This window comes from Sebastes umbrosus, chromosome 22, assembly GCF_015220745.1.
Source record: "Sebastes umbrosus isolate fSebUmb1 chromosome 22, fSebUmb1.pri, whole genome shotgun sequence".
In the NCBI taxonomy this organism is placed as follows: Eukaryota; Metazoa; Chordata; class Actinopteri; order Perciformes; family Sebastidae; genus Sebastes; species Sebastes umbrosus.
The window spans coordinates 2,412,993-2,425,894 of record NC_051290.1 but is presented as its reverse complement, the minus strand read 5'-3'; the positions used below and the strand labels follow the sequence as shown (position 1 = coordinate 2,425,894).

General features: G+C 42.0%; 1 protein-coding gene across 3 annotated transcripts in view; it reads right to left on the bottom strand.

The window, feature by feature from the left end:
* Positions 1-35: 35 nt before the first annotated feature.
* The window catches only part of tec (tec protein tyrosine kinase), a 16,424-nt gene continuing 3,557 nt past the window's right edge, over positions 36-12,902 (bottom strand). For 2 of the 3 annotated variants that reach the window (XM_037759087.1, XM_037759089.1), the window contains 15 exons: positions 11,568-11,649; positions 9,685-9,813; positions 8,982-9,034; positions 8,675-8,871; positions 7,204-7,269; positions 6,816-6,870; positions 6,379-6,461; positions 5,063-5,196; positions 4,902-4,976; positions 4,612-4,783; positions 3,465-3,681; positions 2,740-2,804; positions 2,522-2,640; positions 2,254-2,411; positions 36-1,424 (listed from right to left, as the gene is read on the bottom strand). In XM_037759087.1, coding sequence (XP_037615015.1) covers positions 1,341-1,424; positions 2,254-2,411; positions 2,522-2,640; positions 2,740-2,804; positions 3,465-3,681; positions 4,612-4,783; positions 4,902-4,976; positions 5,063-5,196; positions 6,379-6,461; positions 6,816-6,870; positions 7,204-7,269; positions 8,675-8,871; positions 8,982-9,034; positions 9,685-9,813; positions 11,568-11,649 — 1,689 coding nt within the window. In that variant the 3' untranslated portion in view covers positions 36-1,340. The remainder of the gene's footprint in view (positions 1,425-2,253; positions 2,412-2,521; positions 2,641-2,739; positions 2,805-3,464; positions 3,682-4,611; positions 4,784-4,901; positions 4,977-5,062; positions 5,197-6,378; positions 6,462-6,815; positions 6,871-7,203; positions 7,270-8,674; positions 8,872-8,981; positions 9,035-9,684; positions 9,814-11,567; positions 11,650-12,902) is intronic. The other variant, XM_037759088.1, reaches the window with a different exon arrangement.

Sequence of the window (12,902 nt, the reverse complement as noted above, 5' to 3'; positions counted from 1 at the left end):
TAAAGCAAAAAGTGACCAATAAATACAGAAATGTATTTTTATTTAATTGTTCTTTATTACTAAAATGATAAATCATGCACCAGCAACTTGGTAAGAAAATCCTCAAAATTTGCAGGAATTATAATTCAAGTGTAAACCTTTTTTATTGCAGCAACTAATTAGTCAAAACTTAAACGGAAATTAAAATAGCAGTGAATAACGGATATAGTATTTAAACATAGATTTGAGTTGAATGGATTGACCCCATTGATTCAGTATCGGCCTGATATCCGATCCGATAAATATTTTACCTCTTGCTTTTGTCCCGAGTATCGCTCATGTTTTTGAATTTCCTCACCTTGGAAAGCACTTTGTGCTTATAGCTTGAAAAGTGCTCTATAAATAAAAAATATTATTATTATACAGTCTGAAAGAATGCGTTTGAAAACACCAACAGCACTGACGGACTGGGATATTAAATCCCAAATATGATTCCTCTCTGTCGTTTTTAAATATGAAAATATGAGTTGGACTCAAAAGCTGCAAAACTTTATCGGCGTGACTTGGACCTTGTGACGGTTGCAAATGATGCACATTAATTCATGGTGATAACAGCGGCAGCGGCAGCAACCCATTCTTTGTGAATTCAGCCCTCAGACACTTTACATAGCAAATCTAAGATGGTGCAGTACTATTAATATTCATGTGCTGGATGTAACTGAAGTTACATATAAACAGATTTGCACTGCGGCTAAATGAGTCATTGGACTAAAGTGGAATGAAACAAAGAAACGAGTCACAACCGAGTCCTTTCTGGAAGGAAAATGAAGCTTGATATTGTGTGTTGTTCTACGTTTGTTAGCTGACACCGTTCTCTTTAACACTGACAGATCTCTGACTAAAGGACTTCATGTTTGACTGGGAGGAAACGAAGCAGCGAGGCGGATCCACAGACAGGGAGGAGAAACATTTGTTTGAAAAGTACTGAGCTGATGTGTCCATCAAGTTTCCTACATCGCAGTCAGTTCATGTTCAGTTGTCGTCCTAAAACGAATCCAACATGAGCGTCGGGTTGGTGTTGTGGACGCAGCTTCAGTTTAAGGTCTGGGTTGTGAGCCGTACTGGTGACTTGGTTGGATAAACAAACGTGATTGGTGGATGATGATTGGTCCATCCTCTCCATCTGATTGGTCAGTTCCAGACACCGTAATCACCATTACAGCATGTTGTCCATGTTGTCATCGTGGTGTACTTTAGATGATAACTGCCGTAACACCCTGAGGAATGGCAGGTTACCACGCAGCGGGAGCTAGGGGCCAACATGGCGTGGGGATGGTGGAAGCACCTGATTGGTTATTTGATCAGTTTGGGGGAGGGGTGTCACCCTCCAGAGCGTCGTAGATCATCAGGCAGAGCATAGAGAACGACGGACGCTCATCTGGTCTCTGGAACAGAAGAAAAACCATAAATTCAGATGCAATTATTTCAAGCGGTCCCTGAACGCAACCGTTTATAAATGCAGCAGAGGAGGAACAGTTTGCATCTAATGCATTTAAGTGAAACTATCGAACAATTTTCTTATTGCTACTTATGAAGTGTCTATCGCACGGTATAAATTTAGAATTTTATCGTGATAAATTTCTGAAATGAAAAATTGTGATACATTTTCCTAAAATTAAACATTTTATTGTGAAAAAAATTCTGAAATGAAACATTTTATTATGAAAAAAATTCTGAAATGAAACATTTTATTGTGAAAAAAATGTCTGAAATTAAACATTTTATTGTGATAAATTTTCGGAAATTAAATATTTTATCGTGATGAATTTTCGGAAATTGAATATTTTACTGTGATAGATTTTCTGAAATTAAATATTTTATTGTGAAAAAACTTCCGAAATGAAACTTTTTATTGTGAAAAAAAATCTGAAATGAAACATTTTATCGTGACACATTTTGGAAATGAAACATTTTGTGAAAAAATTTCTGAAATGAAACATTTTATCGTGATAAAAATTCTGAAATTAAACATTTTATTGTGAAAACATTTCTGAAATGAAACATTTTATCGTGATAAATTTTCTAAAATAATTTTTTTTTGCGTAATACATTTTCTGAAATTAAACATTTTATCGTGATAAATTTCATTATATACTATATAATAATTATTAAATTGTGTTTGGGTACCATACTTACTACGGTATTATATACGGTACTTCATCCAGTATGTTTAGAATAAAAACACAGAAACACATTGCTTCTCACGGCTCTCACCTCGTGCCAACTGAGCTCCATGATGTCATAGATGGCGGGCGTGGCCAGTTTGGGCCTGTAGAGGCGGAGACCCTTGGTTACCAAGGTAACCACCTCGTGGTTCTGACTCTGTTCGAACGGCATGCGACCCTCGGTGAAAACCTCCCACATCAACACACCTGGTGGAGCGTTATTGTAATTAATAAATGGTAAAATATATTTTAAAAAAGAGACTGCTAGAGATGTGATGTGTATACTTGATGATTTATTGACGTTAAAGTGTGCGTACCGTAAGACCAGACGTCTGATTTGCTGCTGTATTTGCAGAAGTTAAAGACTTCGGGAGGCGACCACTTCACTGGAAACTTGGCACCTGATGAGCTGGTGTACTGGTCGTCTAACACGTATCTACAAAACACATTTAAATGGGACAGGAAGTGCAAACCTTGTTTTAGGTCACTCTAGATAAAAAACAGGACGGATGAATAAATAATAATAAATTTGTACCTGGTCATGCCAAAGTCAGACACCTTCACCACCAGAGAGTCGTTCACCAGACAGTTCCTGGCCGCCTGCAGAGGAACACAAACAGTCATATTAGAAACCTCATATTATACTAGTAGTACGTACTGATAAGGCCAAAATGTAGCATGTAGTATGCAAACAAAAGCAAAATCTACAGTAAAAATACCTCAAACCAGTCTACCTCGCCTGCTGTATTCTACAATGCAAAGCGATGGACCGCTACAGGCTACGTTTACAACAACAACAACAGCAAAAACAACTAGTTTTTTGACATTTTTTGTAGCTATTTCATCACCAAATTCACTTCTGAACGTTTTTGAGGCGAGAAATCAACTGTGTAGATTTTAAATATTGACAGTTTTTGCGTAGTTCGCTCGCCAGCTGGCCAGTGACGCTCACAGGCCGGCTACAGAGCAGCAGAGTGGCGAGGAAAGAGGTATGAGAAACCTGCCGAGACAACATTTACTCTAATATCTGGAGGGAGATCAGTCCACTGTTTTGAATTGATTGCGTTGTGTTTTAGGACGGGACAAGGTTTGTTAACGAGTTCTACGAGGAGTCAAAGCAGCTGTGGAAACCAGCCACAGTGTAGTTTATTAATCAGATTCTGGGATAAGAAGTTCCTGTGGTGTAAAAGTGTCAATAGAAACCAGTCAGGATGAAAACCCAGAACCCTGAACTGTAATATGAGAGCGTCCTGCAGTTACCAGGTCTCTGTGGATGAAGCCGTTGGCCTCCAGGTGCTCCATGCCCTCGCAGACGTCCAGGCAGATGCTCAGCAAGGACCCCAGGCTGAAGCTGCCCCGTCGCTGCCTGAGGAAGTTCAGCAGGCAGCCGTGCTCCATGAACTCCGTGACGATGTAAATGGGCTTCTGCTGGCTGCAGACTCCGTACAGCTGCACCAGCTTAGGGTGAGACAGTCTCCTGGAGAAAACACACACACGTTATAGACAGGGAGGCGATGGACAGGTAGAAGTTCACTCTGATGGATGAGTTTTAATCAACACAGCCGCCACATAATGACCTGCATTTAACTTGCTGAAACCTGAAGCGTATCACTCTTTAGTCTATTTTCTTTCATCTTGCTCTAGTTTTTATTTACAGCTGCCTCACGGAGCCAAACTACATTTTTTCCAGCCACGAACATTTTTTCGTGACGCCTAGTCTCTCGCATCGCAACGCCACGCCACCAAAATGCATTGCGCGGCTGCTTACATAGACAATGAATGGGGGGCGTGGAAAGCACGGAGCCTGTGGACACACACCATGAGAATCAAATGGTAAGTTAATGAATACTTGTTTACTAGTAAAACTTCTGAACCTCCTGAACAACTATTTAAAACTAGTTGTTACAAACTGAAGCGTAGACCAGACAGGCCGAGCTCCCTTTCGGGGGAAAGGATCACGCACACATCTTTGCTATTGGTTGAGGCTGCGACTTCACTGGTCAAAGTTTACCAATGTTCAACTCACAAGATGTGAATTTACTTCACCCCTTTGCTCGTACAGAATGGAAGATAACAGGAGGCAAATATTCGCCAGAGTTAATTTTTCCCGTGCCCTTACATTGAGGAAATGTGTCTTTGACATGAATGTGACTTCTGTCAGTTACAGACCACCGCAGTTCAGAGGACGGGAGGATCATTGCATGTTGTTGCAGTTCCCACTAGTCTCCACTAGATGGCAACAGATGTCAAAGGTAGATATGCCACTTGGGGTCATTGTCTTTTAATGCAGAGACTAATCTCTAGGCGTATATGTGTGTATAACCTTCTCCACCTTTATTATCCTTTTCCTACCACCATAAACCTGATCCTCCATCCTCCATCATCTATACCCCCCCGTCCTCCTTACATCATGACTTTAGCCTCCTCGATGAAGTCCTCCTCGTACATGGCTCCCTCTCTGATGGCCTTGATGGCGACTCGGTGCCGAGCCCTCCACTTGCCGAGCCTCACCAGACCGAACTGACCGCTGCCCAGCTCCTTCATGAAGGTCAGCTCGCTGGGGTTGATCTCCCACTTCTCTGGAGGGAACGAGGGAGGGAGGGAGGGAGGGAGGGAGGGAGGGAACGAGAAGGTAAGAAAAAGACAGAGAGGTGCGTTCACGGATAAATAAACGTTCACAAAGTGAGCGGGACTCACCGTAACTGAAGCCGGCGGTGGACGGAGCAGACTTGTCCTGTTTCCCTACAGGATACCTCAACCTGGCAACGAGACCTGAGATGCAGACGAATTAGATTTATTTTACGTAACTGGAGACAACACTTTCTTTTTCTACTCCTCGTAGATCATTTGTTGTTTACCTGCTGCGTTGTGTTTGTGGTACTCGATGAGGTCGGGGATGGAGCTGAACAGGTGCTTCTCAGCCAGGTAGAACTGTTGAGGCGAGCCTTGTGTCTCCTTGATGTGGTAATGTTTGATAGCTGCTACCCCGTCTCTACAAACACACAACAACAACAACAGCTGAATTTAATTGAATTCAATGGCAGAAAAAGACGTATTTGAGGATGTGGAGAGCATCTATAGTCCATTTATTACAAACTTAAATATTCTTTACTGTACTTTTTGCAAATCTTGTTGCTGTGTTTCAGCTTTATTTTTTGTTCCAGGCAGCCATTGGTTCCCATTAATTTCTGTACAGTTAAAGTTAAGATTTTCCTTAAAGTCCGTGTTAAGGTTTCTTTAAAATGTTCACTTAAGTATTTAAGGTTTTCTCCTCATCTTGGTCTTGTACTTAAAGGTCCCATATCGTGCTCATTTCCAGGTTCATACTTGTATTCTATGTTTCTGCTAGAACATGTTTACATGCTGTAATGTTAAAAAAACAACTTTATTTTCCTCACACCGTCTGTTTGAAGATACCTGTATTCACCCTCTGTCTGAAACGCTCCGTTTTAGTGCATTTCAACGGAATTGCGTTGCTAGGCAACAGCTTGGTTCCATGTTTACTTTCTGTCAGCTGATGTTTTTCACATACACTGCAACAGGTAAACAAACTGGGACACATTTAGAATGTTTATGTTTAAAACCGTGTGATGATCTATAAAATTGTATATTTGTGACATCACAAATTGACAGAAATCCTAACGGCTTGTTTCAAACGCACAGTTTCTGAATACGGGCTGTGTGTATTTCTCCGTATATTGAGAGTTTTGATAGTTTTACAGTATTTATATATAGAACTTAAACCTGCTTTATAATATATAAAACATGAAAATCTGACTTTTTACAATATGGGACCTTTAAGGAATTCCTTAAACCGTTGTACAAAAGACATTAGCAACCATAGTAAGGGAAAAAAAAACGTAAGGTACCTGTGACTCTCTCTTAACCGCAACCTGGCCGAGTTTATGAGCAATTGATTTTACACTTAATTGAGACATCCGTGCTTCAAAGCCGTCATTTTAAAGTCAATTACGTCAATTACGTCAATTAAATACGACGTGTTGCGCCTCTTTAATACGTCACAAGTGGAGAAAAGACTTCAGCAAAGGGTACACCTGTGCCTCCTCCTCCTCCTCCCTCCTCGAGATGCATTTTAGGAATGGAGACATCCTTCAAGATGGAGACGAGGAGGCACAAAGCAGAGAAATGAGAAGATTGGACGGAGTGTCTTTACCCTGCAGCAGACTTGGCGTAGAGAGAGACGGTGTAGGCTCCTGGAGTGCTGGAGTCTCTGACGATGAAGGATCCTTCTTTGTCCTGCGGGGACACAGAGACACAACATTAATATGCATGTCCTTTTTAAGCTGTGATTGTGATTTTAAGTTTTTTATTAGAGTGTTAACTGGTAAAGAGGGAGGAGGTGGACGCAACAAAGGTCCTCGGCCAGACTCAGACCTTTTACCTCGACGTCACCAGAGTACTCTTTCTGAACCTTCTCAGCAGCTTTGTTTTGGATAGTTTTGCATCATAAGAGGACGTAAATAAAACATTAGAGGTGCAGTGTGTCCTGTGACAAGTAGAGGGAGTCAGAGAGGGACTAAAGGAAGACAGAAACAATGAAGAACACAGGGAGGGAATGAAGTGTTAAAGAAGTAATTATACGTTATTCACCTCTTTCCTCAGCAGCTCCTCTGCCTGGTTCCTGTTGACTTGTTTACTGTACCAACTGGAACAAACAAATAAATAAACATCACAATAAAATATCTTAAAGAATATGATCTGTTTTTATTGTAATGAAACTTTATTCTGTCCTCTGGGCTGTGAGAAATTATAAATCTGCTGAACAGAATCACCAATCTGTGAGCAAAATACAGGAAAACTACATGTCTTCGAAGAAATATGGTACGTTTGTGCTATAAAAATGCAAATTATATGTAACTTATTGGTAATTTGACATGCCCTACGTCTGCAGAAAGTGTGCTTGAGACCCCTTGTAGAGTTGGATAACCCATAAACTCTGTGAGTAAACAGCTGTTGAACGAATGATTAACAAACTCACACAAACTGCACCAGGTTTCCGGATGTCTTCTCTGTTATATAGTTACTTGGGATGTAGCCTTCCTCGCTGTGAAACACAAACACACACCGATCAGACCGAGGTTAGCATGTCTGAACACAGAGAAATCTGTAATTTTAATCAAGGTAATCATTCGGTGGCCTGTCGATGACGTCATATCCTCTCTGTGAATGCGGCAGCGTTGTGGTTGTCAGCCAGAAACTGTCATAAATTGTTTTTTATCCAGTTTTAAGCCACATTTTTACAACACTTTTTTAGATCTTTGTGGTTTTAACTCCGTCACGGATGAAGGATTTTAGTCATCGCACGTTTGGATCTAAAGGTCCTGACACATCGAACCGACAGTCGGCCGTCGGTGAGCGTCTCTCGGCCTAGTTTCTGTCCTGCACCGTCGGCTCTAGTCTGCCCGTGTTGGAGTTTTTTCAGACGATTCAGCATGTTGAACTGGCGGCGGAGCTCGTCAGTGAGAGAAATCACTCTGATTGGCTGTTCAGCTTAAACGAATCAGAGCATGAGAACAGAAACGGACGTGAGGAAAGAAAGTCAAGACGATTTTTCATCTTCATTTCATCTGATCGTTCCAATACACGGATATTTTCACAGCGACATGAACATCTGGAGTGAAGTGGTGAGTGAGAGTGAGACGCCGCTTTTTACATGTACGTATCATAACAACGGCTTGTATATCCGCCGTCCTCCGTCTTCTGGTTTTACCTTTTTGAATTCTGCTGGTGTGGAGAGTTATTTCCTCTCACACAGACGCAGAACGTACGTGCTAACTGGCCGTCGGCTGTCGACTTTGCGGTGTGTTCGAGTGCAACTTTTTGGCCAAGACAAAGGCAACGTGACGCGACGCAACCGTCGGCCTTCATCGCCGCTAGTTCTCTGATGTCAGTTCGGTGTCTCTGGATCTTAAGTTATCAGAGAAACAAGCTGAGCGAACGTTAGCGGCAGCTCGGCTCACGGCTCCTCCGGGACGTCCCGCGTCTTTCGAACGGCGTCAAGAGAAACGCAGATCTTTATTGTGAAGCTGCTTTATTCAGAGTTTTTACCGGTTTTAATCAGTTTGTGTTGGAGAGGAGGAGACCTCCGTGGAAGGAATCCTAACGGGCCTTTCACACAGAACACGTCAACGGCACCACTGCGCTCTGAAACACATTATTTCCAGCGGCTTGCGCAGCGCGACAACGGCTTTTTTGCTGCGCCGAGCAAAGCGCGAGTAAAGAGCGAACGCTGCTCACGATTGCAGTTCGCGAACGCAGCTGAAATGGAGCGGTTGAAATTTGGACACAGCGCACTGTGATGTGCGCAGCGGCAAGCACAGCGCAAATCGCATTCTGCCAACTTCCATGATCCCACGCTACTTCACCACGTCACCAAACTCTTCCGTCTTCTGTTACCGTTTTGATTGAGAGAATGAAAACAACGTTATATGATTTGTTTGCACACTCACCTGTACTTGTTGCGTGCTTTGTACCAGTTGACGTCACATTTATCCAGGATGACGTACTCGTCTCCTTTGACCAGACTCAGGTCGTGCGGCTCGGTGCCCGGGTGGTCGAACAGCGCCACCACCACCTCCTCTTCCTCCTCCTCATCGTTGTCACCCTCAGCGGCCGGAGGGAGGGGTGGAGCGGGCCGCCGCTGCTGCTGGACGAGGAAGAACGACAGAATACTTCATAAGTTCTGACCGTGAATGATGTGTTAATGAGTGTGTGTGTGTGTGTGTGTGTGTGTGTGTGTGTGTGGTTAGCAGTTACCCTCTCGTTGTTGCGTTCCTCTCCAGGAATCGGGGGGAGAGGTTTTCTGGAAACTACAAAAGAGGAACAGAAACAGTAAACCAAGCAGAACGTCTGAACAGTTTCTTTTTCAATATTAGTAACCATCTCTGTTGTTGTCTGATCACTGCGACCTCTGACCTCTGACCTCTCACTGCTGCCGATCAATAACTGAAGCTCATCGTGCAACAAGTCGTCTATAAGTCATCAATGTGATTTTTATTTTGCACTCAGTGAATTAAAAGTGTTTCAGATTCTACACTGCAAAAACAATATGCATGTGCACATTTATCTGATTGTTGGAATATCTGGTTACTTACTATAAATACTACACTGTACTAGAAACGTACTATACTATAAATAGTTTACATTCAAAGCACAAGCACTTTAACGGTCAAAAAGTATAAAGGCACAAACTGCAATTTCACTGCACCCAAATTACTAAAAGTACTTTAAAATATGTATATAAAGTGCTTATGACACTTAAATTGACTTGTCCATACTGTCTATGTGAAGCTCAAGAACCGAAACTATGAGCTAAAAACACTTTGGTGTTATTTTTACAGTATTATGCAGTATTATTACACTGTTGTGTTTTTTTTTTTATGAAGTAAAACCTTCTGAAAACTTGTTACACTAGTAGCGTTAACTTTGGTTACGTAAGGTTTACATAAGTCTTTCTTACTGTCTCCAAACAGGTTGTACTCCTCGCAGCCCGGAGCCAGTTTTTCCGCCTGGCGACAGCAGAGCCACGCCCCTTCCTGCCAGAACTGAGGGTGAAACTTGGCCGAGACCACAGGGTTGTCTTTGATCTCTGCAGACAAAGAAAGAACGTTTTTTGTGATTCAGGTTGTGTGTGCCTGAGAGAGAGAACAGGAGTCTGTTTCCTGGATTAATCATTTCATCAGGAATACTTAAAAGAATCTCTCATGTGAGCTAAAGCTGAAATATTTCCATGTTGACCACAGAAAAGGTTTTAAACTCAACTACTTACTCACTCTAATATGCAAATGGAAATAATTTAGTGTTTTCTATTTTACCCAAATGTCACGACAATCGTTTTTTGGCTACTTGCGAGCAGCAGAAACACGCTGTTAACTCGGGATGCACCGATACCGATACCACTTTACGGCAGCGTGACGTTAACCTCTCGTCACCATCTTTCGGGTCATATCGCACGCGCTCATGCTCCACCTCCCCGACGGTGCTGGGCCGGGATCCCACCTCAGCCGGTGAGCGCCGGCCCTCACTTTCATTGCACCATGGGGTTTTGCTTGCACCCTCTGACTCGCGCGTGCGTTAGACTCCTTGGTCCGTGTTTCAAGACGGGTCGGGTGGGTTGCAGACATCGCCGCAGACCACTGGCACCTTTTACGTGGGCCGAGCCCCGATCTGGTGGCACGACGCGGTTGGGGCGCACTAAGGACAGTCCGCTCCGGTGAAACTTTGTCCACGAAGGTTTTCACAGCAATATATAAAATAGATAACAGAGAGGGAATTATGATTTGTTTAACTTCCTAACAAAAAACAAACGGTAATAAAGATGTAGATTTATTGTTTTACTTTTTGTTTTTTTTACCGTGGTATTGAGAATCGTGGAATTTCACTGGTACTGATGTCGACTACTAATTTTCTGGTATTGTGACATCCCTAATATGTAGCCATTTTGCTGCAAACAGCCGCCTGCTGCGTCCGAAAACGTCTCTATGAGAGCCGTGGGAGTGAACCAAACAGTAAAAACCAAAACAATGAGCTGAAAGACACTATAAAGCTTAATTAAATGTGTTCCCATGATGCTAGTTATGTTGTGTGCAATTTGTTTTGCAAAATTGCACCATTAAAAGTATGACGAATTAGCTATTAGCAGCTCCTGTTTGCAGTGTACCCATAGATGTACAGACAACTATCACTGGATTACTTTAATACTGAAGTAAACTTAAAAATGTGATAATTCTCAAGCAAGTTCTGAAGCGTCTTTTTTCTATGATTTCTTAGTGGATTTATTCACGACTATTAGCAACGGACATCAAAGATAATATAAAGTACATCATCGGAAAGTGTAAGTTGCACTAAACATATGTGTCTCATGTCTGTGTGTTCAGATTTGACAGAGTTAAGACTCTGAGAATGATGGGATTGTTGAAGTAAATTGCACTATGGGTTTAAAAGTAGATTAAATCTAAATTCTTTCTGTTGTCAGTAAACTAAATGTCCAAAAGCTAAATGGTCACTAAACCAAGGCGTGGCATCTTACTATATGCCACTCAGACTTTACAGCATCACCTGACCTCGTTCCACCTGTCTGACCGCCGTGTCTCAGGTGAAGCGTCACATACAGAAACGTGTGAGTGGGCGGTGGAAACAGCGGGGGCTGCTGGGAACTTTACCCCAAGTGTGAAAAACAGTTTCAGATGTGTGGTTTTAAAAGTGTGAAAACATCTTTTGCAAACAGCTCAAACAACATAAACTGCGAGTGTGATATCTGTCACCCTCACACCTGTACACGCTCCTCTGCTGTTTTCATCAATAGAGTACAGTAGAGTAGAATAGAGTAGAATAGAGACTGACCCTCTTTGAGGCTCTGCACCCAGAGACTTCTGCTGTCGTGACTCGGAGCGAATACGTAGAGCGTGTTGGTATCGTGCACCACCTGGAAACAAATACAAACCGGTTAAGAAATGCAACGTCAGTACGTAGATTCCACTTAATCCCGAACTTTCAGCCAGATTGAGAGAACTCTTATCTGCTGATGAAGGCCATGAGATTTGGCTGAAAGCTCCTGTGGACCAACTGATAAAAATGGGCAAAAACTTTAGCAGATTCAGCGTGACTTGCACTTTTAGAGAATATCGTTATCTCAAATACAAGTCCATAAAATTTGCTTAGAAATCAAAGCAAAAAAAGATGTGCTTTATAACTGCAGAGCTTGCTTGAGAATTATTACATTTTAAAGTTTACTTCAGTATCAAAGCAATCCAGTGATGGTTGTCAGTACATCTATGGGTGCACTGCAAACAGGAGCTGCTAATAATTCATTCGGCATACTTTTAATGGGGCCAATTTACTAAAGCATCATGGGAATTGTAGTTCCAAAACATACAGCATGAGGATGCTCCTTGTAACTGCAGAACTTGCTTGAGAATATTACATTTTTAAAGTTTACTTCAGTATTAAAGCAATCCAGAGATAGTTGTCTGCACGTCTATGGTTACACTGCAAGCAGGAGCTGCTAAAGGTTAATTCGGCATTCTTTTAATGGGGCCAATTTGCTAAAGCATCATGGGAATTGTAGTTCCAAACCGCAGAGCATGAGGATGCTCCTTATAACTGCAGAACTTGCGTGAGAATTATTACATTTTTAAAGTTTACGTCAGTATCGAAGTAATCCAGTGATAGTTGCCTGTACATGCATGGGTGCACTGCAAATAGAAGCTGCTAATAGCTAATTTGGCTTACTTTTAATGGTGCTAATTTACTAAAGCATCATGGGAGTTGTAGTTCTAACTGCAGAACTTGCTTGAGAATCATCACGTTTTTAAGATTTCTTCAGTATCAAAGCAATCCAGTGATAGTTGTCTGCACATCCATTGGTGCACTGCAGAAAGGGGCTGCTAATTGCTAATTTGGCATACTTTTAATGGTGCCAATTTACTAAAGCATCATGGGAACTGTAGTTCCAAAACGCAGAGCGTGATTATCCATTAAGTAGAAGACACATAGAAAAAGGCCGCTCCTTATAACTGCAGAACTTGCATGAGAATTATTACATTTTTAAAGTTTACTTCAGTATCAAAGCAATCCAGTGATAGTTGCCTGTACATGCATGGGTGCACTGCAAACAGGAGCTGCTAATAGCTAACTCGGCATACTCTTAATGGTGCAGAGCGTGATTATCGGTTAAGT